The sequence below is a fragment of the Nycticebus coucang genome, chromosome 11, assembly GCF_027406575.1.
Source record: "Nycticebus coucang isolate mNycCou1 chromosome 11, mNycCou1.pri, whole genome shotgun sequence".
Classification (NCBI taxonomy): Eukaryota; Metazoa; Chordata; class Mammalia; order Primates; family Lorisidae; genus Nycticebus; species Nycticebus coucang.
Window position 1 is genome coordinate 62,042,996 of NC_069790.1, and position 26,040 is coordinate 62,069,035.

At 36.2% G+C, this 26,040-nt stretch overlaps 1 protein-coding gene across 1 annotated transcript in view; it reads right to left on the reverse strand.

The window, feature by feature from the left end:
- Positions 1-22,080: 22,080 nt before the first annotated feature.
- Positions 22,081-26,040, reverse strand: part of ZNF804B (zinc finger protein 804B) — a 552,310-nt gene continuing 548,350 nt past the window's right edge. Inside the window, exon 4 of the mRNA XM_053608698.1 lies at positions 22,081-25,732. Within this exon, the coding sequence (XP_053464673.1) occupies positions 22,081-25,732 (3,652 nt within the window). The remainder of the gene's footprint in view (positions 25,733-26,040) is intronic.

Consider the following 26,040-nt stretch of genomic DNA (forward strand, 5'->3'; position numbering starts at 1 on the left):
TTTATGACTTTGATGTGATTATCATTATTCTAATCATTATTATTATCCCTCAATAAGTTTCTGGAATACAAGGACGTACCATCTCAAGACACAAGTTTTTTTAACAGCCTTAACTTTAAGTTTTTCATAACTGTAGTAATTTTAGCAAATTCTGAATTCCATTGTGCCTTATATTTTCTGGGTTAAATGCTTAGGTGCTTTGGTTAATAATTAACTACATTTTATAGAGATGTGTTGATAGCCTTAAGCCACACACACATAAAGAATGTAAAAAAAGGATTAATAGCTGCTTTGGGAAATATGTATAATGTATGATGTTTAACATATCTTAAAGAGAAGTTTCCTTTATCTTATAATCTGTTTTTAATTTTAAATAGCTACTATATTGTACACAGAATTATAAATTAGAATAATATCAAACAATACAGAAAAAAAAGCCCACAAAAATATCTAATGTCCTTTCTAACCTCTCTTCTCCAATTCAGACTGCAGGTTGCCACAAACGTAGTTTCACCGAGGCACAATTCTGGGCCCGTGACCTCCCATAGTTGAAGAAATTCCAATGACCCCTATTTCCCACCAGAAAAACCTTAACATTCCAAGCCTATTACTATCTGTCTGTTGGGTGTCAAGACAGTTATTCTTGGCCAGGAACTATCCTAAGTGCTGTGGATATAGCAGTGAAGGTGTATGTTAGCACAGAGGAATAGAAAACACTAAGAAATATAAAACACTGTTCATTGCTATGAAGACTAGAAGATAGGCCGATAAGGTTTATAATAACATGATAGGTGCTTAAGTTAGGTAATCAAGGAAGGAGCCCTGAGGAGAGGAAATTTGAATTATGCATTGAGTTGTGAAATAACTCTTGATGAGATAGCATAGGTAAAAGTCATTCCAAAAAGAAGAAACAGCACAGACTCTGATATAGGACAACCTTACTAAAATTGAAGAGAAAGAGGACTGGTCTTGCCTAAACCTATCCTTCTAGGCATCAATTCTTCTTTCACAGAAAACCCAAACCCCAAAATGAAATACATTTATCACCTTTCCCTAAATGTGTTGTGCATTTTTTCCCTTACGAGTTTACTCATGAGCATTTTCTTTCCATATGGAGCAATTGTTCCTATCTTGGTACTGCGACACTCTTCCTAGGGGTTTATAGAATTCAGTGTAACCGGATGTCAGTAAGAAAAAGGTTCTTCTAATAGTATTTGGACTTAATTCTGTGTCTGTATACTCAGACGAGTGAACTTGGATAAAAGCCCTCATTTCTCGAAAAATGGTATAGCAATGGAGAAGTAACAGAGATATACTTCCAATGCTAAGTTTGTGCCCAGCTCACTTTTGGGAGTCCACCAAGCAGAGCACATGGATGTGGGATCCCAGACCTGTGTTCAGGAAGCAGATGATGCACAGAGTTAACCAGCATGCGTACCAGAGGCAAAAAACTCATTGCCATGATTTTCCGGAAACAATGAGTGATACTGAGTTTAAGTTAATGTGGTGTATCAAGATACTTAATATTCATATGCTGTTTTTTATGTCTTCTTGTATATTTCAACACAGAGAACCTGTTTCTGTCACTTTATCTTGGTGTAAATAAAATAAGGGGAAGTTGGGTTGTACATGTTCTCAGATATACCTTGGGCGTATTAATTGAAGAGAATTCATCCAAAGTGTCACCTTGTGGTTCCATGACAAGGGTAGTCAAGGATCATAAAAAGTGGAGTGATTTCCTTTTCTCTCGAGTTACTTCACATGCCTTTTTGTTATATGAACATTCATTAATTTATTTATTCATTCATTAACTGGATAAGTAATGAGGGCTTACCATCTGCAAAATCTGTAACATTTTGTGCAGATACAGTGGTGACCAAAACAGATGGTTGACCCCGCTATCTTTACTTTTAGATGACAAAGATCATTCAGAATACCTCATTATAATTCTCTATACTACCTGTTCACCCATTCATTTGGCAAGAACCCGTTAACTACATCAAGATTGTTTGAATAACAAAAGAGAAGGAATCAGAATGAATGTATACTTGGATACAAATGGTGATGATACTGTTTTACTCATTTTGCAGATAAGAAGATAAGGTTAAGAAATGTTCACCAATAATAGAAATAGAAATAGAAAAGGACTCAAACTGAGGCTGAAATCTCACAATTTACATGTGCTCTACCTTCACCTAAGTATGGCAGACCCCATCAAATCCATAATTAAAATGTAACGAGCACTACATTTCTCCCTTTGTACAGTAAAAGGGGGCCTTCTATGCTTACACTCCTCACACATCCTGGATTGGAGCATAGCATATGGAGTTCAGGAGTTCATTGGTTTGCCCCCTAGGGAGGAAGCAAGTTCTGGCCAGCACAGCCTCATCAGATCAGTCCCAGGTAAATTATTGAATCTGGACCAGGAATTCTACATTGAGGTTCCTATGAGAAGCAATTAGAATGCAGGTTTGTCAAGTCCTTTGGAATTCATTTTTCAAAATCAAATACTTATGAAATATCCACCATGTCCTAGGGCACTGTGCTAGTAAGTGCTGTGAAGCTGTAAACCAAAAGGATGTGGCTTTTGTCCTGAAGGAGCCTATAAGTTAGGAAGTGAGACCTACATGTTAACTTTCAAACAGGTTTCTAGCTTGGCGTGACTCCATAAAGCACAGAGAGCCAGTTAGAGACAGAGTGACAGCAAGAGTAACAGAGTAAAGATTAACGAGAATAATCAGCAGCTGAACTTTTATGCTGTTTCATCTATGGACTTGCTGCTGCAAGTATTGGCGCTGTGAATTCCCAAAGCCTCTCTGTTTCTAAAGATTTAAATGGGAGAGTTTTTTTTTTTTTTATATGAAAAAGTACAATCAGAGAAGCCCATATCATATACATTTCAGATTTTCACGAAACCTAGTACAACAAAGCTTTAATTTCAGAGCTGAATTTTTTCTTAATGATACAATTAGACTACCAAGAAAATAAATTCATCATTTACTGAGTTCACACACAGAAAGTTCACAGCAACCTCCTGATTGATGTTAAAGAAATGCCAAAAGTTCAGGAGGTAGAAATAAAAATGAAAATGCGATCAATATTAGGCTTTATAACAAAAGCCTGTTGGGACTTGCCAAGTTCTATTTTAAGCAATAAGTACTAAAGGATAATTCTTCACCGAGTACCTTCTTCCTGACCACTGTGCTTCACGGTGCTTCATAGGTCACTGATGCTTTGTATCCATCTTCAAGGACAATGATGCAGTGGCCAACCTCAGTACACAGGTGCAACAACCTCACCATCAGAACTCTATTTGCTCTCAACTCCACACCTCCCAGCTCCTTGCTGGGCTTTGGGCCATGAAAGAGAAAGAACTTCAGGCCCGGGGCAGAGACATTGCCAACCAAGATTTGTACCAGAAAAATACATTCCTCTGAAATTCAGAGTTTTTCTCATGGGTGTGTTTCAGTTGGGAAGCTTTTTGTAAAAGTCAGGCCTATTGCTTTTAAGACTGAGTTTAAGAAGGTGGATTCCCTAAGGAGGATGGATTCAAAGCAAGTGGGTAGAAAGCACATGTTAACTCAGAAATGTCATAATGTCTTGTCTTCTGTTCTTCAACTTCATAATGTCGCAAAAATGTGGGTGTCAGGGGCAAAAAGGTATAGGGTACCCAGGCTATTTCCCTAGTGTATTAAGGTCTTTAATGGGCCTCTGTTGCTGTTAGTTTTTGGTTCGTGTGATACAGTGTCTTTGTTTTAAACCATATTACATTTTCTGAGCAAAAACATACCTATCTATGTTGCTTCTCATTTATATCTATGGTGATATCAGGGATCTATTCATTTCATTATAAAGATGAGTATAACAGGAAATTATGGTTGATTCCATGAGATGAAACAAGCCTTGACAATAACTTCTTTCTCTCCATGTTTCAATGTATTAAAATATATGGGATTAAACAGGAGGAGGAGGAGCTTAAGACATACAAAGACAAAATAAAACCTCAGCTTTGAACATCACTATAGGAAAGGAAGAGTCTGGGACTTCTGGTTGGTATTCCTGAGCTTTGGGGTAAAGTTAGTCTGGGCTGTTCACTGTAAGTATCCTCTGATGACATCAGAGAGCATGTCAGTGTGTGCACATGTGTGACAATCTCCTGGAAATGCATGTGACAATTTCCACGAAAAAGAGCTATGATAGTTGCAGCACAGGTGGTTTTTTTGCTGTGTGATGTCACTAAGTTTTGGCATTTGGGACACTCACAGAGTCCCGAATCAGCAGAGACTCACTTTGACACTTTGGAGGCAGCACTATGGCTGGAACTGCAGCTACTCTGTACTTCAGACGGGGCTTTGTTTCATGCTGTAATAGATTAACCAGTAACACAGGACTCCAATTCGGTCATGGAGGCCCTGGAAGTAATCAGGAGGTCACTCATCTTGCCACAGCTGGCTTTCAAGGATATTCTTTTTTTTTTGTTTGTTTTTTAAAATTGAGACAGAGTCAATTAGTGTGACCTCAGTAGCATGCCATGGTGTCATAGCTCATAGCAACCTCAAACTCTTGGGCTCAAGTGATTCTCTTGCCTCAGCCTCCCGAGTAGCTGGGACTACAGGGGCCCTGCACAACATCCGGCTATTTTCAGAGACAGGCTCTTGCTATCGCTCAGGCTGGTCTCCAAATAGTGAGCTCAGGCAATCCACCCGTCTGGCCTCCCGAAGTGCTGGGATTATAGGCGTGAGCCATAGCACTGGGCCTAGGAACATTCTTGAAACCCTAATTTCTTAGCAGATACCTTTCTGTACAAAGGAAGAATAAAACCCTGGTCTTTGTAAGTAACAGCGGGGATCCATTTGAGAATTTTCAAGGAGTGACTATGGAAGTAAAAATGAGTACCTCATGCTTACCATTCACCTGGGAAAGACTTGTCATTTGGCCTTGTTGTGAATTTGTATTGCATTACAGATTAAGATCCAGGACTATGCCAGTTACTCTATGTATAGAATAAATGTGCACCCAACTCCCAAATTCATGTGTTGACGCCCTAGCCCTCAATGTCATGATAATTTGAGATTGGGCCTCCAGAGGATAATTAGGGTTAAATGAGGTCATGAAGGTAGGGCCTTCATGCTGAGATTAGCGTCCTTAGAGAAAGAGGCACTAGTGAGCTTTCTCTCTTTCTCTGTCCACCTGGGTGTGCACACAGAAGTCATCTGAGCACACAGTGAGATGGCAGTGGCCACCTGCAAGCCAGGAGAGAACACCTCACGACAGAACCTACTTTTATGGCACTTTGATCTTGAACTTTTCAGTCTCCAGCACTGTGAGAAATAAATTTCTGTTGTTTAAGCTACTCAGTGTGTAGCATTTATTTTGCTCTGACAGCCAACTAAAGAGCTCAAGAAGAAAGAAAAGTGCAGCTCTTCACCTTATTCAGCCAGACAGAACTAATAGAACTAACCTCAAAGTACTCTAAAATTAGCTCTGAGTTTTCCTCTGTCCCTGTTTCTCAGTCTAACTGCTTCCAGTGCCTAACTGCTAATTTCATAAATCATTATAACTTGCCACCCAAATCCTGCCAAGTTCCAATTTTTGCAATGTTAATGAGAAAAGTTTGATTGTGTACAGTAGGTAGGAAGCTTGGAAAACTGACTACCATCACTGATCTGATGTTTAGTGCCCTTTTCTGTAAAGGCAATTTTGAAAATACCTTAATTATTATCATTGATCATCATTTTTCATCAGTGTTTACTGATGAAAGGTTTTTTTTTTTTAAATCGATTTGGAAAGACTTTGGGATATATGATGTTCATTTGTTTTTACAACCACATCACAGCAGCATGAATGAACAGAGCAGGATGTTAATGCAGCCATGCCTCCACCCTGTTTTCACATTCTGATCTGCTTTTCTGAGTCTATAAAGTTTCATGTAATTAGTCCTCTACCATAATTTATCAGTCTTGGCAAAGATTAATAACAGCTGAAGATTGTATTTGCTCTGGGAATTATTATTTATGTTCTACATCTCTAGTGTTTGACTAATAGTTAATTCTAAGCAAAAATAATTTAAACTTTGCTGTTGTCTTTGGAGTTGATTGTCATACTCACAATCAAACACATCATTTGAGATAGCTCAAAAGCCATGGGGGTGGGGAGGCAGCAAAAATCTAAACTGGTGCCTAAGCAGAGAGATGGTGGAATTCCAGGACTGCTGAAAGGAAATATTATAGAAGAAGAAACTCAAGAATCAGGTGGCTTGGTGGCCATAAAACATCCTCTCATTCCTTCCAGGGCAGGGAGCATAAGTGCCCCATGGGTCCCAGCTGATTACACTGAAATTCATTGATGTGTTGACTGGGTACGACAGGGAGACTAAGCCAGGCCATTTCCTGGAAAATAGGAGACTCGTATAATGAGTGACTTTGGCTTAAGTGCATCTCTTTGGCTTTGATAAAACTATCCCAGACCTGCATTATGGTCTACAATTTTTCCTACTGAAACTTCTTTTCTTCTTTCCCTCCTTTGTGTGAAGTAGACCTGAATCTTGGTCTGACAATTACTGCAATTTCTTCTAACTCCTTCCTAATTTTCTCTCACAGGTATTTTCCTTCAGAAATTTCTTATGCAACAAATTACCAACTTGGCCATCTGTAAATGCCAAACACAGGTGGGAAGTGGGAGATAGCAAGTTTGCCTACTTAGAAATTTTCTCCAAAATAATAGATGCTGAAGGTCCAGGATAAGTTAGGATACTATTTTATATACTCACACTGGTGTGGAGTGTAGTTGAAAACAGCAGGTGTGTTTGGGGCCTGGGCAACTAGGACAGTTGAGAAAAGCAGTTGTTCTATACTTATCTTGCCCTTCAGTCCTAATCTTGAAGACAGCAAATCAATGAGATCAGTGAGTGACTAGTGGGTCCATCTAATGTGGCAGTAAGGACCATAGCTTTTTCCCTAATGTAAAATTCAAAGTGATGATTTTTCTTTCCCATTCTCATTTCTATAACCTTGTGAGGTAGAAATTATCATTATTACCCTGTAATTGGTGAGAAAATTGAGGTGTGCAGAGGTTAAACTGCTTCCTAAGTATCCATGACTAGAAAACAATGGAAGTGGAATCTGAACTTAGAATGAGTCCAAAGTTTTTGTTCTGAACCTGACAGTACTGCCTCTGAGAAGGTATATTTTTTAAGACACAAATTTATAGGACAAAAAGTTTTAGAATTTTCAACTATCACCTCCCACAGTAAAGCTATGTGTTTTGTAAAGGTATTGAATTAAAAAATGTACACAACATGAAAATATTTTCTTAAAAGATCTGAAACTTGGATTGAAATTATATTTTTAATAAAAGAATCTTAGCTTTTCTCCCATATTTATCCCTGGTTTAAACTAAGACCGTATGAAACAAAGAATATTTTATACTGTGTGTGCAAGTATGTTTGTGTGTGCATGTGTGTATATGATTGCGTGAGTGCATGTGCATATATGGAATCCTAAATAAAGAAGCAAAATAAATACGTAAGATATAGCAGAAACATTTTGAGATTAGCTAAATCAGGACACTTAAAATGTATACTTTGAGGGAAAATACTGATATAACAGTTCATTGCCTTACATTTCTATAATTTGGTTTTGATATACCTCATACTCTTTTATTATATCGATTTTTATTGTATTGGTAATTTTAAGTTGCTTCTTAAAGTGTCTTCTGATAAAGCCATGGGAAAACACTAATGGGATGTATTTCTCCACCTGTCTCCCTCCTCCCTTGGTTTTCACTTTCACTCCACACCTGCAGGCTTGGTTCCCACTCATAAGATGTCTGAAGTGGTGTCCAGAGCAGAATCCTGCCTAGAACATGCCTTCCCCCAGGGTAGGTCACATGCTGCAAAGGATCCAATGTAGCTGTTACCTCCTAAGAGCTCTTTTCGCTGATTTTTTTCTCTTCCTCACTACAAGAGAGATTAAATTGCAGTTGAACAGGCATTCAGCCTGCCCATATATCTTTCTTTGTTGAGGACATAAAGTAAAAGGAGGTGTTATAATGACAAGCAATGTTTGTCAATCATAAATGTGTCATTTTATGGGTCAGTTGGACATCACCAAGCACCTATAAGTAAGACTTCAGTGAGGTGTGTGGTTGTCTGTTGTGTAAGCATTTGAAGTAAATCTGTAAGATTAAGAATTATGCTGTATAGTAGTTATCGCTCAATAAACTGGAAGGTGTGGCCATGGGGATTCAGTAATGGATGCAGTGTTTAAGAAACTGCAACACAGCAGTTAAATATTCCAATTTTTAAAGGCTACCTCCCAGTCAAATTCCTTATTATACAGATTATACTATCAATATCTACTTTTTTATTTTTTTTATATTAAAGCATAGCATGTACATTAATGCAATCATGGGGTACAATGTGCTGGTATTATATACAATTTGAAATGTTTTCATCAAACTGGTTAACATAGCTTTCATGGCACTTTCTTAGTTATTGTGTTAAGACATTTATATCTACTTTTTTTAAAATAAAGAAACTGAGATACATAGAAGTAAAGTGATTTATTCCAGGTCACACAGCTGGCAAGTGGAAGTCCTGGCTTTTAAAACTAGGTAGTTCAGTTCTAAAATCTATCATCTAGGTTATTAATAATGCTCTTTACTTTGGCCATTGATCTAAGTCTGGATGATGTAGTATTGTAGTGAAAAGCTAAATTTCTTTGTTCAATACCAGGTTACCTTCACAAAGTCATTTGTATTTCTGGGACATACTTTAGAAAAACTCATTGTTTATAAAATGAAAGCATGATATTAGAGTCATTCAAAAATTTTTACTGATCATTCATGTACAAGGTGGTAACCACTGCTCTGGTACGGAAATGACCTTTGAAGGCTCTCCTATCTGTAAGATACTATGATTCCTCCTACATGGGAACCACATGTTTATCATCATGGATACCTTTGAAACAATAAACATTTATTTTTAGTATCATTGTCCCTTAAAAGAAATATGGGCAATGACTTGACAAGAGATAAGATTTTGGAGGAAGATATTTAGTTCATAGACGATCAGACATACAGATGGAGTATAAAGTATAGGCATGCAAATCTTGAAATAAAATCATAAAATGTGATGATTGAGGCATGACACTATTTATAGTCCATAAAAGAAAAAAGGTCTACAAGCTCTCACATACATTCTCACTTTCTGTAAATTTCCAAAGGCATTAGCAACTTATTCAAAAAGTAGGGTCTATATAACTAGGAAAATTCATAAAATGTATCAGAGAAACAAGAACATGCCAAAATCTTTTTTGTCTTCCATTCTTTCATCATAATAATACAGTTGGAATGATAATAATGATGAAGATGATCACGATCATGGTAACAGGCAGTAAAAGTTGAATGAATTATAGCACATTACTGTTAAAATTCTTATTGTATTGAATTTTGATAAAGCTCATTGAAAAGCAATCAGGTAATATATAATAAACATGAATACATGTGCACTTTGATTCTTATTTGTAAAACTGATCTTATATTAGTAATGACAAGAAGGGAAAATACAACATTTATAAAAGTGTTCATTGGAGCATCATTTATATTTGAAAAAGCTGAGGGAATTGTTATGTAAATTATGGTGTATCTATACTCCATGCAATTTTGTATGCAATTTAAAATGCTTATTAAGAAACTATGCACATATACTAAGAAGGAAAAAGTTAACAATAGTTAAGTCAAGAAAATATCAGGTGCGAAATCATAAGTATATCATTGTTCCAGAGCTTGACGATACTGGCATAGTGAAGTAATATATAAGTTTTAATTATTCCTGTGGCATTAGATGAGACAAATAGATTGTGACTACTCCTTTTTCACCTGGTGGTCTAATGTGGTTGCTTTGCTTATGCTTTTTCCTTCTATGTTTCTGCACATCTTGACTGAGGAAACATGAGTAACACTGATAAATTTTGGTTAAAGTAACTCCTCTTTGAAAAGAGTTAAGTTCTTTTTTTCTCTGAAGTCTTCATCCATGACATGTATCTTCAAACTGGCTCCTGAAATCATTTCCTCTTAATACAATGCTATCATACAGCAAACCTCAAGTAGACAAATTCTGTGGTCCCAAACATTTTCTATTTGTGTGAATTTTTGGTCATGTTAGAGCTGGTTATTAAATTCTAATGCAGCTACCACCTACACAACCTCAGCAGGCAGGAAAAAACTCCCACTGGTCAGGGTTCAGGATGCATTTGCTTCTTTGCATGACACAATGATTGTGAAAACTCAACTCTGACAGGATCGACATGTGAGAAAAATTGGTGAGGGCAGATTATCTAAGGAACAGAAGGAGAGAAAGCATGCCCAAGATGGGCAGTGTAATGCTTCAGAGACGTGCCAGAAATCAGCCGGAAGCACTGAAACATCTCCCTGAGTACTGACAGAACCGGCCCCATGCTGCCCTCAAGAACCGGACAGCTCAATGTGAAATAAAGACACCAAGGCCAGTGCTACAATTCAAGGTCTGGCTTTCCAAGGGGAAACAATGGCTATCAACCCCCAAGACTCATTCACCTGTGTAATAACATTGCCAAAAAGACTAATTTATTAGCCAGACTTTTTGATAATAATATTTTATCATTTCCAAAGAAAATTAATGAAGTAGAAATCAAGGAGCAACATTTCCCAAGTTCAGATTTCTACATATTAACATAAGGATTATTGACTATGACATATATGTGTATTTTATAATTACATATTATATGTATACTATAGCTGCACATTAAAAACAAATGAAACAGACTTTAATAACGACAGCAAGTAGTTAAACTGAATGGCAGTCAATCCTGGAGAATCTACCCTCCTAATGAAATAAAATTTTCTTCAAGATTTTTCCAAAAGCTAGAAATTTGCCTCATACCTAACTGGATTCATAAAACAGAACTCAGAACCCAAGTCTGTCTTTTTCTGATATCAGATTTTTTTTCCTTTCTGAATATGCATTAATTGCTGATGACAGCAGTGGTAATCTAACTATAGTACATTCATATCTATGTAAATATGTTACATCTCTTCAATAGATACCTATCATACTTCAAATTAGTCAGCAGCAACAGAGTTTAAACAAGTACAATCACAGTACTGCAGTCTCAGAGTCAAGATATGCTTAACGTGGGTGGCACTGGGGTAAATTTTGTAAATATTCTCTGCAGCCTATACAAAAGAGATGGATTTTTTTTCCAATTTACCATCCTTCTTCGAGAAAAGCAACCAACCAAACAAGCATCATTACCCAGAGATCAATTTCTATCTTATATCATTTCATGTAGTAGAACATAGATTTTGTAACAAAACAAAGACTTGGGTACAAATACAATCTCTTCCATTACGAGATTGCCATTAACTTCTTTAACACTTACTATTAAGTGTTATTTTGCTAGGATAAATGTTCATGTATCTTCCTCCCCTACTAAAATGTAAGATTCAGAAGAGTAGAGTTTGATAGTTTATATACTGCTATATTTGTGTCTTGCATATAGTAGCTACTTAATATACATTATTTGAGTAGAGGAGGGACCTTCTCTCTAGAGGTTTTCCAGCTTGTCCTACAACTGTAAACAGCAGTGGGGATACTGCATATAGAGAAGCAGAGATATGTATCCTCCAAATATTGGCTTTACTGCCTCTATCAGGATCAGTCACAATCCCTGAATTGAAAGAAGTTAGATGATACATACTTTTACTCATCAATATAAAATTTGAAATGCATATTAACAATTTGTATATACAAAAATTTTACATCTTCAAGGAAATACATCGTGACCAATTAATATTTTAAAAGTGAGAATAACAGCTAAACAACAGCTGAATTTCAACGAATTTTCTATCCATCAAGTTTTTTTTTAATACCTACTCTTTAGTTGAAAATTATGGCTTTGATTTCCGGATTATAACCTGCTTAATAAATTACATCGAACTTTGCACCCTGGTGCTTGGTAAAATGACATTGCCACAAGTCAACCAAAAAGCTGAGAATCTTCTTTAACTAATTCATTTATTATCTTATTCAATAATATATAGAGAGTTCCTGCTACGTTCCCAGCATAATTCTAGGAAATTAAAATATAGAATTGAATAGGAGAGGGAAAAAAATCCTGTTCTCATTAAGTTTCTTTTCTCAAAAAGTTTATTTCTAAGAATATGGAGTTTAAAGATATAAATATAAATGCAAATATAATAATAAGTGTGCATAAAAGAATAGTAGATTATTAATTTAAGAAATAATTGAAGGGCCAGGTATGGTGGCTCATGCCTGTAATCCTAACACTCAGGGAGGCCAAGGCAGGAGGATCATTTGAGCTCAGAAGTTGAAGACCAGCCTGAGCAAGAGCAAGACATATCTTGCAGTTTCTCAAAGAAGCCAAGCATTTGCCATACAGAGATTTTGTGGTTTGTTTTGTTACAAAAATCTATGTTTGTTCTACTACATGAAATGATATGAGATAGAAATTGCTCTCTGGGTAATGATGCTTGTTTGTTTGGTTGCTTTTCTTGAAGAAGGATGGTAAGACAAATAGAAAAATTTGCTGGGTGTTTGTGCTGGGAGCCTGTAGTCCCAGCTACTTGGGGCTGAGGCAAAGAATCCCTTGAGCTCAGGATTCTTTTTTTTTTTTATTGTTAAATTATAGCTGTGTACATTAGTGCAATCAAGGGGTACAATGTGCTGGTTTCGTATAGAATCTGAAATATTCTCATCAAACTATTCAACGTAGCCTTCATGGCGTTTTCTTAGTTATTGTATGTAGACATTTCTATTCTGCCTTTAGTAAGTTTCGCCTGTACCCATTCTAAGATGCACCTTAGGTGTGGCCCCACACATAAACCTCCCTCCACGCTAACCTCCCCCTTCCCTTCCCCTTCCTTGGCCCTTTCCTCATAGTCTTGTGCTATAGTTGGGTTATAGCCTTCATATAAAAGCTATAATTTAGCTTCATAGTAGAGCTAAGTACATCGGATACTTTTTCTTCCATTCCTGAGATACTTTGCTAAGAAGAATATGTTCCAGCTCCATCCATGTAAACATGAAAGAGGTAAAGTCTCCATCTTTCTTTAAGGCTGCATAATATTCCATGGTATACATGTACCACAATTTGCTAGTCCATTCATGGGTCGATGGGCACTTGGGCTTCTTCCATGACTTAGCAATTATGAATTGGGCTGCAATAAACATTCTGGTACAGATGTCTTTGTTATATTGTGACTTTTGGTCTTCTGGGTATAAACCTAGTAAAGGAATTATAGGATCGAATGGCAGGTCTATTTTTAGGTCTCTATTCTCCAAATATCCTTCCAGAAGGAATGTATTAGTGGGCATTCCCACCAGCAGTGTAGAAGTGTACCCTTTCCTCCACATCCACGCCAACATCTCTGGTTTTGGGATTTTGTTATGTGGGCTACCCTTACTGGGGTTAGGTGATATCTCAAAGTAGTTTTGATTTGCATTTCTCTGATGATTAAGGATGATGAGCTTTTTTTCATGTGTTTGTAGATAGTGTTTCTGTCTTCTTTAGAGAAGTTTCTCTTCAAGTCCCTTGCACACCCTGAGATGGGATCATGTGTTCTTTTCTTGCTAATACGTTTGAGTTCTCTGTGGATTCTGGTTCTTAGACCTTTATCAGAGGTATAACCTGCAAATATTTTCTCCCATTCTGAGGGCTGTCTGCTTGCTTTACTCACTATGTTCTTGGCTGTGCAGAAGCTTTTTAGTTTGATCAGGTCCCAGTAGTGTATTTTTGATACTGCTTCAATTGCCTGCAGAGTCCTCCTCATAAAATATGCACCTAGGCCGATTCCTTCAAGAGTTTTCCCTGCACTTTCTTCAAGTATTTTTATAGTTTCATGTCCTAAGTTTAAATCTTTTATCCAGCGAGAGTCTATCTTAGTTAATGGTGAAAGGTGTGAGTCCAGTTGCCAGCCAGTTCACCCAGCACCATTTGTTAAATAGGGAATCTTTTCCAGGAATTTGAGGTTGTTGTGAGTGAGGCTGAGGCCATGGCACTCCAGCCTGGGCAGCAGAGTGAGACTGTCTCCAAAAAAATAAAAATTCATCTCTCTGAGAAGGAGACATTTGAAAAAACATTTGAGTGAAAAGGGAAGGGATGAAGAGAGTACTTAGGAAGGATCATTCTAATCAGAGATTAAAGAAAATGCAAAAGTTCTGTATGGCAAATGCTTCGCTTTTTTGAGAAACTGCAAGATTAAAGTGGGCAAGAAAGAATGGAGAAGAATTTACAGAGATTGTCAGAGATCAGATAAAACTGTCTGTTAAAGACTGTTGTAAGAACATTGGAATTAATTCTAAAAATAATAGACTCTTTTATAGATTTTTCTTTTTAGGACAGCACCTGGTTGCCTCTTTGTGGATTAGGCGCTAGGTACATGAGTTGCAGGAGACCAGTTAGGAGGTCATTGGTCTATTTCAGATGAGAAAAGATGATGGAATGTTCTATGTGGTAGCAAAAGCAGTGAAAAGGAGTCAGTTTGGGGATATATTGTGGAGGGAGAGCCTGCAGAATATGCCTGTACATTGGTGGTGACACAGATGTGAGAGTGAGAAAGACACCTGAGACAATGCCCAAGAATTTAATTTGAGAGACAGAGTGGGGGTGGGAGGTGGGACTGGTTAGCTCTTTGCTGAGATGTGGAGTACTAGGCTTGAAGAAATGGGTCTGTGGAAGCAAACCTAGAGCTGTATCTTTTGGACATTAAGTTTCTGATGGTTAATTCCATGGAAATTTGAGTGAGCTGTTGAATAAACAAGGGTGGAGGTCAAGGGAAAGTCATACCTGAAGATATAAAGATATAAAGTTGAGAATCATCAGTGTATAATGGCTCTAAAGGGTCTGATACTGAATAAGATCACAAGGTGTGTATAATAGAGATAAGAAGATATCTAAGAGCGTAATCCTGGATCACTGCAACTTTTAGATGTTTCTAGTACAAAAAACTTTGGACAAAAACAATGCAAAGAAAAAAACAGGTAGATTTTAGGAAAACCAAAGTACATAGCGTACTAGAGGCAAATGAAGACATTGCTTCAAATAGGAAGAATGATAAATGTTGCTGAAAATAGGCCTCAATAAGCAGAGGCCTCAAATGGATCTTTCTTAGTGTCCTGGTTGATTATTGTGTGGTATACTCATTCATCTGATGTCCTAAGAACTTCAAATGTAATGCATTTGAATCCATTTCCCAAAACTCTACTATGCCAAACTTTCAATTATTACTTTACTTCATCTGTTTATCATCCTGAGGCTTAAATTCTGTAAATATTCTTACTTGAAATTAGAGTGATGGAAAGTGGGAGACTTTATGGAATTTTTATAATCCTATACTTCTTTATATATTTATATTAAGATTATATTAGGTGAATTAAAGGAAATTTGATCTTTGCCTTGGTAATATAAGTTCATTGTCCTAAATTGAGAGTTTGGTAATCAATATTATTGCGCACAGATGATAAAATTATCCAAGGACTCATCACTTACTTTCCCCCTCATCATTCAAGTTTACCTTTGTTTTAATCAATTTTGTTATTTAATTCAATTATTTAAGGAGTAAAGGATTTAAAGAAGGAAAAATTACATCTCATTCATTTCCTAATAAGCTATTTCTACAACACATTTTTTTTTTTTACTCTCTTAAGGACATGGAAATAGAAGGAGTCTATTTTCCCACAAACTATGAATAATATATAACAAAAAGTGTCTCTTAACATGTCTTGGTAATGAATGAAGCAATCCCACGAAAAGACATCAGAGTTTGCTTTGTCCTCTGAAGATGCTGTGGTATATCCAGACCATATAATTGAAATCCCATGTCTTTGAACAACCTGTCTGATAAAATAGGACATAAAGAAAATGTTTAACTTGTGAGTCGTTCACCTAATGATTCTTTAAAGAGCACAGCATTTTCTGTATGCTGGTTGGCTGAGGGGCTTTCATTCATTTATTGTTGAACAACTTCACAAAGTTCTGCTAAGTTTCCTTTCTAGAACTTAACGCAGCATTACAAGAATGCCATTTGGAAATAGACTCTACCAGATGTAATAAAAGAAAAACAACCTCAAGAGCATGTGGTACCCATTTTATATTGGTGCAACAATTTTTACAAGGAAAAAGGAGCTTTTGGATTTGGTTAAACCTTGTTGGAGGATAAAGGGAAGGTAAGAATAGATGTGGTCTGATATTTTGCACAAATACTGTTTTAAAATCCAGCAGATAAAGCCTCTTATTATGTCTTGGGGGGATGGGGAGGGCACTGAAAATAAAAAAAATACAGTGGGGAGAAACAGTCAAGTGAATCTTAAGTCATTTTTCCACACCATTGGTCATACTTGATTAAAGGGACTTCCTCGTGGGTTAATTCATTCTGAGAATAACAGCTTATTGGGGTTTTTAATTAAGGAATTTTTAATTTACAATAAAGTTATTATAAATGTGTGTAATGCCACCATGTTTACATTATATTATCAGTTAGAGAACATGTTCCAGGAACTATCTATATAGAGCTTCGTTAGAGCATTGCAAAGTATTAGATCACATTTTTGAAAACAAACAAGTAAAAATAAATAGAAGGATTTCACATAGAATATGTATAATAGGTTTCAGCAAAGAATACATCTATAGAATTTTTAGTTATTTTTATTTTCAGTTGAAGAAACAGCTTTACTGTATAACACCAGAATTTTAAGAAATAGTCTAAGAAATCCCAGCCTTTAAATATATAAGTATATACAGTAATAAATAAAATGTTAAATGCATTTTAATTCAGCAGTGTAAAATACAGAATATTTCCACACCATTTTGCATTTGATTTTGTTCTTATATTTTGGTATGCTTTTCATTAGAAATACACTACTACCAAGACTCCTATACCGTGAAGCTTTTTATTGAAAAAAATATTATTGCATTGAACTACAGTCCAAGTAATTTATTGAATAACCTAAAAAAGCTGCTCTGCATGTACAATAGTGCAATTTACTAAGCCACAGTATAATTTTAAAAAACACTTTGTACAGAAAATACAAATAAAATTAATGGTTTATGTACCATATTGCCAGAGTATCATCAATTACAAATTAAATACTTTAAATAGAATTGAGTAAGGTGGGAATTTGCTTTAAACAGCTACACAACCAATTTACATTGCCAACTATTTTATCTCACATATTGAAGGAACTGACGATTTTGCACGGCAGATTAAGAAATTTCTTGAAGTTGTTTTAATATGTGAATATGTTTTGAGAAAAACTATTTTGAACAAAGATCAAGAGCTATAACTAAAGACTAAAAAGCATGTCCATTAAGAACACACACACATTCACGCTCACATGTGTACTCACACATCTTTTCATTTTTCTAATTTGCTTTCTTTACTTTTGTGATTCTGACAAGATACTCTTTCTCTTGCTATTTGAGAAACACGGTGAGTTACAAAAAGGAAAGTGACTTTGAGAAAGGAATTAGAAAGTAGATGGGGAGCTCTCTCCCCTACATAAAGATGCATAGAATGAAGAAGACCCTTTGGCTTATCTCTCCACTATTGGCTTATTCTAAACCAAAGCCATTCAGCCATTGCTTCCATTTTAATATAGCTTAATCCAAAGATACAACAGTCACCTCCAGTGTCTACCTAATATGAGAAGTGGATACTATGTTTTTGCTGGAATGAAATGATAATCTTTGAAAATCTCTAGACTCAGGCTTATTCACAAGAGAATTCACATTTTAGAAGGAAACTCTCAACTTATTGAAATGGTGTCAGACTGAGACACAAAGGGCAGTCATCTATTTTCCTGACTACTGGGTGAACTATTCATCCACATTTTTTAATAATGTTTCTATTTACCAGTGAGAACACATTCTCTTCACAAGTTCATCTAATTTAAAGAAACAAAATTAAACCACTTCATGAGTGCTGTTAGGCCAGAGATAAGTACAAGGTCAATTTTGTCCTTAAGTATGTTAACTACATACACTGATGTATGAGATTTGGGTCTTTCCAGAAAATTGGAGCTGATATTTATACATTTTTCTTCAGAATGTTTAATCATCTTTTGGAAAACTCATGGGCAATTTTTTAGGAGAGATTGAGAAATGTGCTGCTGGTTTGCAATGACTGGCAATATTATTCACTAAGGAGTCAACTATCCACACATACCAGGGAGAACATCCGGACGTTTCCATCATATACATCCAGAACACTTGAATGCCAAGTGGCATGGTAAGGGGTACAGCATCTCCACATCCCCTACCATTGTTTCAAAAGCTTGAAGTGTACAACGTTCTTGGATCAGTTTAAAATATTGTAAATTCCAAAGGCTGTGTGGCTGCCATCATTTGCAAATGTGAAAGTGAGAACTTCAGCTCTGGGAGGTAGTCAGATGTAGCAATGTGAGCCTGAGTAATTTTGCTGATTAAATATTCCATTTAACGGGGAAGTTATATAGGATAGGTTTCTTTTAATGTACTTCTGTTCAGAGCTAACAGAGAGATTCCATTAAGTCCTGGCACAAACTGAAGAAAAGGAATCATTATCAAATCCCTTTTCTGTAAGTGAAACAGAAATTTCAGGAGATCATTTCATGAAATGTCTGCCTAAGAAAGAAACTCTGAGAATTGGGGACTTCTAAAATTATTATTCATATTCTAACATTTTATTATATTTATGATGTTTGTAAAGGTGAACTTAAAAGAGAATGTAGAAATTCATTTCAACATTTCATTTCATTTTTATAGCCCCATTGTTTTGATTCTTGCTGAATTTGGCAGGGAATTATTAGGAAGATGAACTTCCCCAAATTTTCGGTTCTTCATGTAAATGTGGTTTAGCCATATCTGAATCTGTTGAGGCTGTCTGATGGTAGAGAAGTTCTTAATTTCTAAGAAATACATATATAGATAGTTAATTATGTGTTACATGCACATGTGTGTATAGGTGTGTAAATATTTCGCAGATTTTCTTAAGCCTTCACATGTTAAGGTTGATACAAAATCTTGCCTCCATGAGGCACATGTGAAAGTATGAGTTCATGAAAGAATGATGACAGGCTTCAGGCATAAGAGAAATTTAATGCTAAAAAAAAAAAAAATCAATGGTCAAATAGATGACAACAATGTTGAAAATATCCATTATAGTGGCAATATTTTCAAATGAAACTATTTTAGAATTAAATATTAAAAATTATTTGTTTTATTTTATTGTTCTCCCAGAGTTATTTCTCTTAAGGTAAAATGGAAAATCAAATACAGTGTTCAAGCTTATAGTCACAGATTTGGGGGAAGTAAGTTTTAAAATTACATCTTTCCTCAGGTGATGCCACAATTTTTATAGTTTCTCAACCTGGAGTACAAATTATTTTGTATTTAGACAGTGAGATCTGCTTTCCCATATTCCAAATTAGTATATTAGTGAACACTTTCCTTTAGTATAAGACAGAGAAATCATTCCCATGTCATCAATTCATATAAATCTGTCTTTGTTAGTCAAAATTAAGTTCTCAGTGGAAGGTCTCTGGTCTAACCTTCTGAGAGATTAAATTGTCATCAAGACAATCATAAAAATTAATTAGATGTTTTATTTTTTCCAAAATATGATTTCTGTTGTGTTCCTATGATTATCTTGGTTCTGTGTCAGCTTTGATGTCTGCTTTAGGAAATAGTTAACCCCTGTTACTTTTAAAAATTAACCTGTAGGGCACTTGTAATCTATTCGTGTAATAAATATTTTATTTATATCACTTTTTGGGGAGTTCACCAGTCTTTGATGTCTTTGATGGAATTTCATGCAAGTATAGAGTTTCTTCATATTTGAACTTTTCTATTCATTTAAAATAAGGTAGACTTTGTCACTACTATGTCCCAGCCAAAACTGTCATCCCACAGTTTCTGGTGATGCCTTGGAAACTACATTTTTTTCTTTATGTTAAAATTGCAAATTCACTTTACCTCTTTTTATTTTTTTCTGCACTTTCCTCTCTCAATCTCTTTCTTTCCTTTTCTCTCTCTCTCCTGCATCAAAGACATCCTTTTCTATTGTTTACCAAGTATTAAGTAATTTAACCTTTCACTTTCATGTTCCTCATGAGTGATAAAGAATATAGATAATATTGACCTCAGAATATTGTTATGAAAATTCAAGAAAATAATGTGGGCCAATGCTTAGCCTGACTCTATCTGAAACACAACATGCCTTCTGTAAATGTAGGCATCTTCCTCGTGAGGCCAAGGCTGCAGATCATGACTTCTCATCTTCTAGTGGTAGGGGAGTTTGCATCCTCATATATACAGCAGTGGATGAATAACCACCTCCATTTCTGTTTAGTTTGATTTTCTCTGAAACTCATGTTTGTGGGGAATGCTCTATGATTTAAGTTTATTTTTTCATTTAAAAAATATAAAATATTGTATGTAGACATTTGTATTCTGCATTTAGTAGGTTCCGCCTGTACCCATTCTAAGATGCACCGTAGGTGTGGCCCCACCCATTACCCTCCCTCCGCCCTATCCTCCCCCCTCCCTTCCCCTCCCTTGGCCCTTTCCCCATATTCTTGAGCTATAATTAGCCTTTCATATGAAGGCTATAAATTAGCTTCATAGTAGGGCTGAGTACATTGGTACTTTCTCTTCCATGAATAGTTTGATGAGAATATTTCAGATTATATAAGAAACCAGCACATTGTACCCCTTGATTGCACAAATGTACACAGCTATGATTTAACAATAAAAAAATTTAAAAAAGATTCAACTAAATCAAGAGATTTATACCAATATATATATATTATATATATATATATAATATAAAATAATACTTACCTGGAGAGCCATTCAAAAATACAGAGGCAAGAAATGCAAGTTATTTGGGCCAGAAAATATTTTGAATAAATATTTGAAATCATTTGCCAAATTATGTGGATGGTGATTTTACTCACCAACATTCATTGTTTTATAAATATCTAGTACAGTTATTTCATAAGATATCCAGATATTTCATAAAGTTTTCTCAATAAACATGTAAAAGCACTGCCATTTCTAAATCTTTACTTTTGTGGCTAACATGTATTGGCTGAACACATAAGATTTCTGAAGGGAATAAAGGCAAACACTTAACATTTTAGTCCCTATATTTGAAAGATTGATCAATATGTTTAAAGTGTTATTCGGAGTATATTTTCTTTTCTTTTCTGCATTATTAAATACTGATAGTTTGTATATGTTTTCTTATACAAAAATTAAACGTTTGTATGATGCCCCATAATCATATCATTATATACAGTTATGATTTAATAAAAAAATTAAAAAAAAAAGAAAAACTAGGAAAAAAAAAAAAACAAAAATTAAACGTTCTTAATTTTAGATGTTGCTGATTCTTAAAATTACAAAATGATCATGACATAGATTTGTGTGAAATGAAGCTGACTCATCTTTCACAGAAACTCAATTATACAATTTATGAAGATTATTTTTCATTGAAGTGTAGTTTTCAACTTGACTTAATCAGAAAATCTCTTGCTATCTTTTATTTCCTATTAAAATAGAGTAACAGACTACAACAATTAAAAGTTTAGTCAATAGTTAAACACTGGAATTATTCTTAATAATTGGTTCATTCAGTGACCTTTCATTATTATCTGACAAATAAACCAAACTCACATTCATTCATCGACTCAATAAACACCTAGAACATAGGGTATTATATTCCATTTGATTTCATGGTCTCTTTGAATGTTTTCTATTATTATTTTATAACATTATGTGAGAACTTAACCAAAATAAATCTTTTACATTTTTGCCTCTACCATTCCATAAACTTGTATTTGCCTGTTATTTTTGCAAGCTAAAAGAAATTCTTAAAACATTCTTATTCGGATATTGGTAAATTCATTTCATATATACATATTGGTCGCATTTTGATTTGGCAGTAATATTGTAAATCTTATAATCAGACCACTTTAAATGTATCATTTGGTAGGTGGGGATAATTTGTTTTGTTTATCCACAAGTGGGACTCTAACACCTGTTACTTCAGTTGCGCTGAGACATTTAAGGCCTCTTTCATTCCATGTTGCATCTGAGTGGAGCAAGAATGACGGCAAAGATCTTGACCTTGGAACGCTGGTTGGATTAAAGGATTCAAGTGGATGATAGAAGTTGTGGCTGGATTTAAGTGAGGGCCAAATAATGTGGGGATAAATGCTGTCGAGGGCAGGGGCTGGAGTGTTATGTGTGATGAGTGGAAGGGGGCAGCAACAAAATGCAGGGGAGGACCTGCTAGGAAAGTCGGGTGTGCAGGGATAAAGGTTGGAGTCAGAGTTGAGAAGGAGATGGGAGCGAAATGTGGCTGTGACAGGGTATGCAGATGAGCAATAGGGAGGTGACTGCTGTGAGAACTTATGGAAGCAGAAACAGCAAAATGCTGCAGGAAGGTGTGGTGGATGGTGGTGATAGACGCGTGCTGGTGAACTGGCACTGTCTGCACTGCGGAGGCCGGGGAGAAGGCAGTCAGTCCGGCGGCAGGCACAACTCGCAGGTGCTTTGATAGGAGCTGTTTCTGCATATGCTGCTGGGCTTGGAGCTGTAGGAACTTGTACTTATCTATTTCATCAGGAGAAAACGTTAGGGGCTGTTGAATTAAAGGGGGAGAGAGAGATTTATGACACATCTCTAATTCGTCTTCCACTTTGTCAGACTTCTGCATAGTTCTGTCATAGTAAGAGTTGATATTTCCTTCTACGTGATTCATATGCGTGCTTACATCCTGTAAGTCTACATTTATTTGGTCCTCTTTGGTCTCTCTTGAATTGGTAAAACCAGTATATCTCTGAGATGGAAAAGCACCAGGGAAATCATTTGGGGCGGGGTCACAGCTTTGAATAAAAGGCTGGACTTCACTAATTAAAGGTTTTGTTTGTTCTTTTGTTGTTGGGTTCCTTTTCACGTTTAGTGGCTGAGACTCTGTTACCATGTGAATTACGCCTTTAGAAAGATGGTTATCAGTATCAGTGTCTGCTAAAATGGTAATATTTCTTGTCTGTGAACTTTTGATTTCATCTTTCTCAGTAGTCCTTGAAATGACACTGCCTTTATCATTTCTTCTTTTACTTGTATACTGTCTTTTTTCAGACAAAGGCAATTCTGGTGTGTTACAGCCCAGTGGTAGACGTTGAATTGTGCACTGGCTTTGTGGATGAGCCTCTAATTCATTTTTACAATTGTTTGAAGAGACCTCAAAATTAATTGTTTGTTCCTGACACTTCTTGGCTTGTACTCGTTCTAAAAGGCTTTTGGCTGTCAGGAGAGTCTTCTCGCTTTTTGTAATGTTCAACTGTGGGGTTTCTGAAGGGCCACTGGAACAGTTTCTTGGAAGGCAGCTGCTATTCCCAGAGTTACACTGCACGGGCTTGACTGATCCCATATCACAAATGTGAGGGCTGTCCAAAGACTCAAGATTTCCCTTGCTTTTATTTAAGTAATAAATTCTCTCTCTTGAGTCAGAGCCTAATCTGCTGTGCTGAGGTCCACGGCAATTAGGTGACTTTTCACTGCCATCAGCAGAGGAAACCTGTGAGCTAGAATCAGAATCACAATGGATGATTCTAGTAGATTTTGTCCCTGAAATTTGTTGTTGATTTTTCCCCAGTTTATGTCTCTCTCTGCATTGGCAATGTCTATGTTTGCAGTATTTCTCATTTTTAAATGATTCCCACAATTTGCAGATCCTTTCCTTCTGTGTTTCCAGCTGCGGCCGGTTGCTCTTCATCTCGTCGGACAAGTAGAGGCAATTGTGCTTTCTGCGTTTCCATTTGTGTTTTTCAACTGAGTTGTGTTCTCTTTTACAAAAGCAGAGCAGATTACTGTTGCCATTATCATTGAACCTATGACTTGAATAAGTACTTCTCAAGCTGGACATTTTGCTAGGGGATGTGTCCGCAGGGCTAGAATGTCCATTCAGAGAAGATTTTAGGGACCACGTCTTGTGACTTTGGTTTCCACATCTAGAAATGTGCCTGGCCATGCTGATGTGGTTACTAGTCAAAACTGCACTGAGGTCCTTCCTGGGGTTGCTGTGATCACCCACTGTATAAGGACTAGAATTACAGTTGAATTGGCTTTCGTCTTCAAACTCTGAATGAGCATCACAGGGGATCAGTTTATGCTTTTTAGTTCTAGAGATGTAGGGAGGAAAAGCCAGGCCCTCATTTGCATCATTTAAAACTACCCTCTGGCAGCTTTGCCAATGGGTCCCTGAAGGTTCCTTGAGTTCATTATCGCTATTATCATTATTTTCTCCGACACAATCCTTTAGAGACTTATCAAGGTAAGCAGGCACTTCAGGATTTTTCACTTGCAACTGATTTGCACTAAAATTATGTTCACTCTTATTTGGCTCAGCATCACTGCAGCCCAAATTAGGTTTTCTCTGGAAATCTTCCCAATCCTGGTTAGCTATCATCATCTTTGGTTTCAGAGACTGGTTATCTTCTTGGATCAATTTTTGTTGGTCGTTTATTAAACCTGAGACCTGGCTCTCTATGTTATTCTTCATTTCCAGGGGTTCCTTACCCAATTCTGTTTTTAAGTCCTGGAGATTAGGGTCATCCTTTGTGTTCCGAGACAGCTTAAAATCAAAATATAATGGGTTGCAGCCGTAAGAGATACACGGTTTTGTTTTTGTAAAGAGCAGGAGTTCTGTAGGCCATTGAAGGGTGGTGTGGCCATCCTTGCTTTGTACGTGGAGAAAAGGTAATGGTTTGGATGCCACTTCTCTTACAAGTCTTTGAACATTTTTGCTAACTCTTTCTGTTTTATCTGAAGATGTTTCTCTGTTCTCCATTCCGGAATTTGGATTCTGATACATGGTACTGTTTTTTTCAGTTGGCTCTGGTGATGAAAACTCATCCGGGCATTCAAATCTTCTGGCATCACTGTGCTTGTAAGTGGCTGGTGGGCTGAAGGAAGCATTTGCTTGGCATGGATGATATATGTGATTTCCTGAAGTGTTCTTCATTGAGTTTCTGCTTTCTTTTTCTCTACTGGAAGGAGTAAAATCCACATCTGAAAGGTGAATGTTAGATTTAGACAATGAAGCATGAATGCCAATGGAGTCTTTCAATGTTCCATCAACAGAGTCATTTTTGTCTTGCCAAATTTTAGAGTTTATAGAGAAGGTATTATGTAAAACCCTTTCCAGATGGCTCACTGAGATATTTGCATCTTTTTCCTTAGTAAGGTGTGTATTGTCATTTGCAAACGTGCGGCACTTGCATTTCTCCACAGATTTTTTTGTTTTAAAAAGGGATGACTTGTTGCAATCATGAGTTTCTTCTGTGTTCTCACTGAAAACTGACGCTGAAGATTCTAATTTTAGATGCACTTTTTTGGAAAAAGAAAATGATACTCCTGTCCTGTGATTTACATTGCTCAGATCTGAAGATGTTTGTGATAACCGATTTCCAAACAGATAACGTCTGTCTGTTTGTAACTGGAGTCGATTTGGCATGGTGGATCGCTGTTTGTCTGAAGTGCTTCTGGGGAGACTTTTGCCTTTAAGGAGAAGCGTGCTTTTCGTGCAGGATACCTTTCTGCAGTTCTTAACTGTGAAAATTCCTTGCTGGAGTTGTTTTTCTGTGGTTACCCTGGGGGCTTTGTATGCTGGTCCATTTCCAGAAACACTGAAATATAATAAATATTTACATGATTAACATATTATATTTGGACTTGTATTTGTAGGTTCATGGTGTTTCTAATGATATATTATTTTACAGTTTATAAACTACATCTTCTGTATTATAACCATTTTATATGTGCTTACACAGCTCAGTTTAACTTTTATAGTTGCTATTTCTAAAATGATTGTTTGAGTGTAGTATTTCAAAATTACTAAAAAGCAACAGCAAGTGAATATGTTCATGCTATAGCTGCAAAAGGAAACAAGTCATTTGCATCAATATGTCACCCAGAAGCTATCAATGCTTTGGAA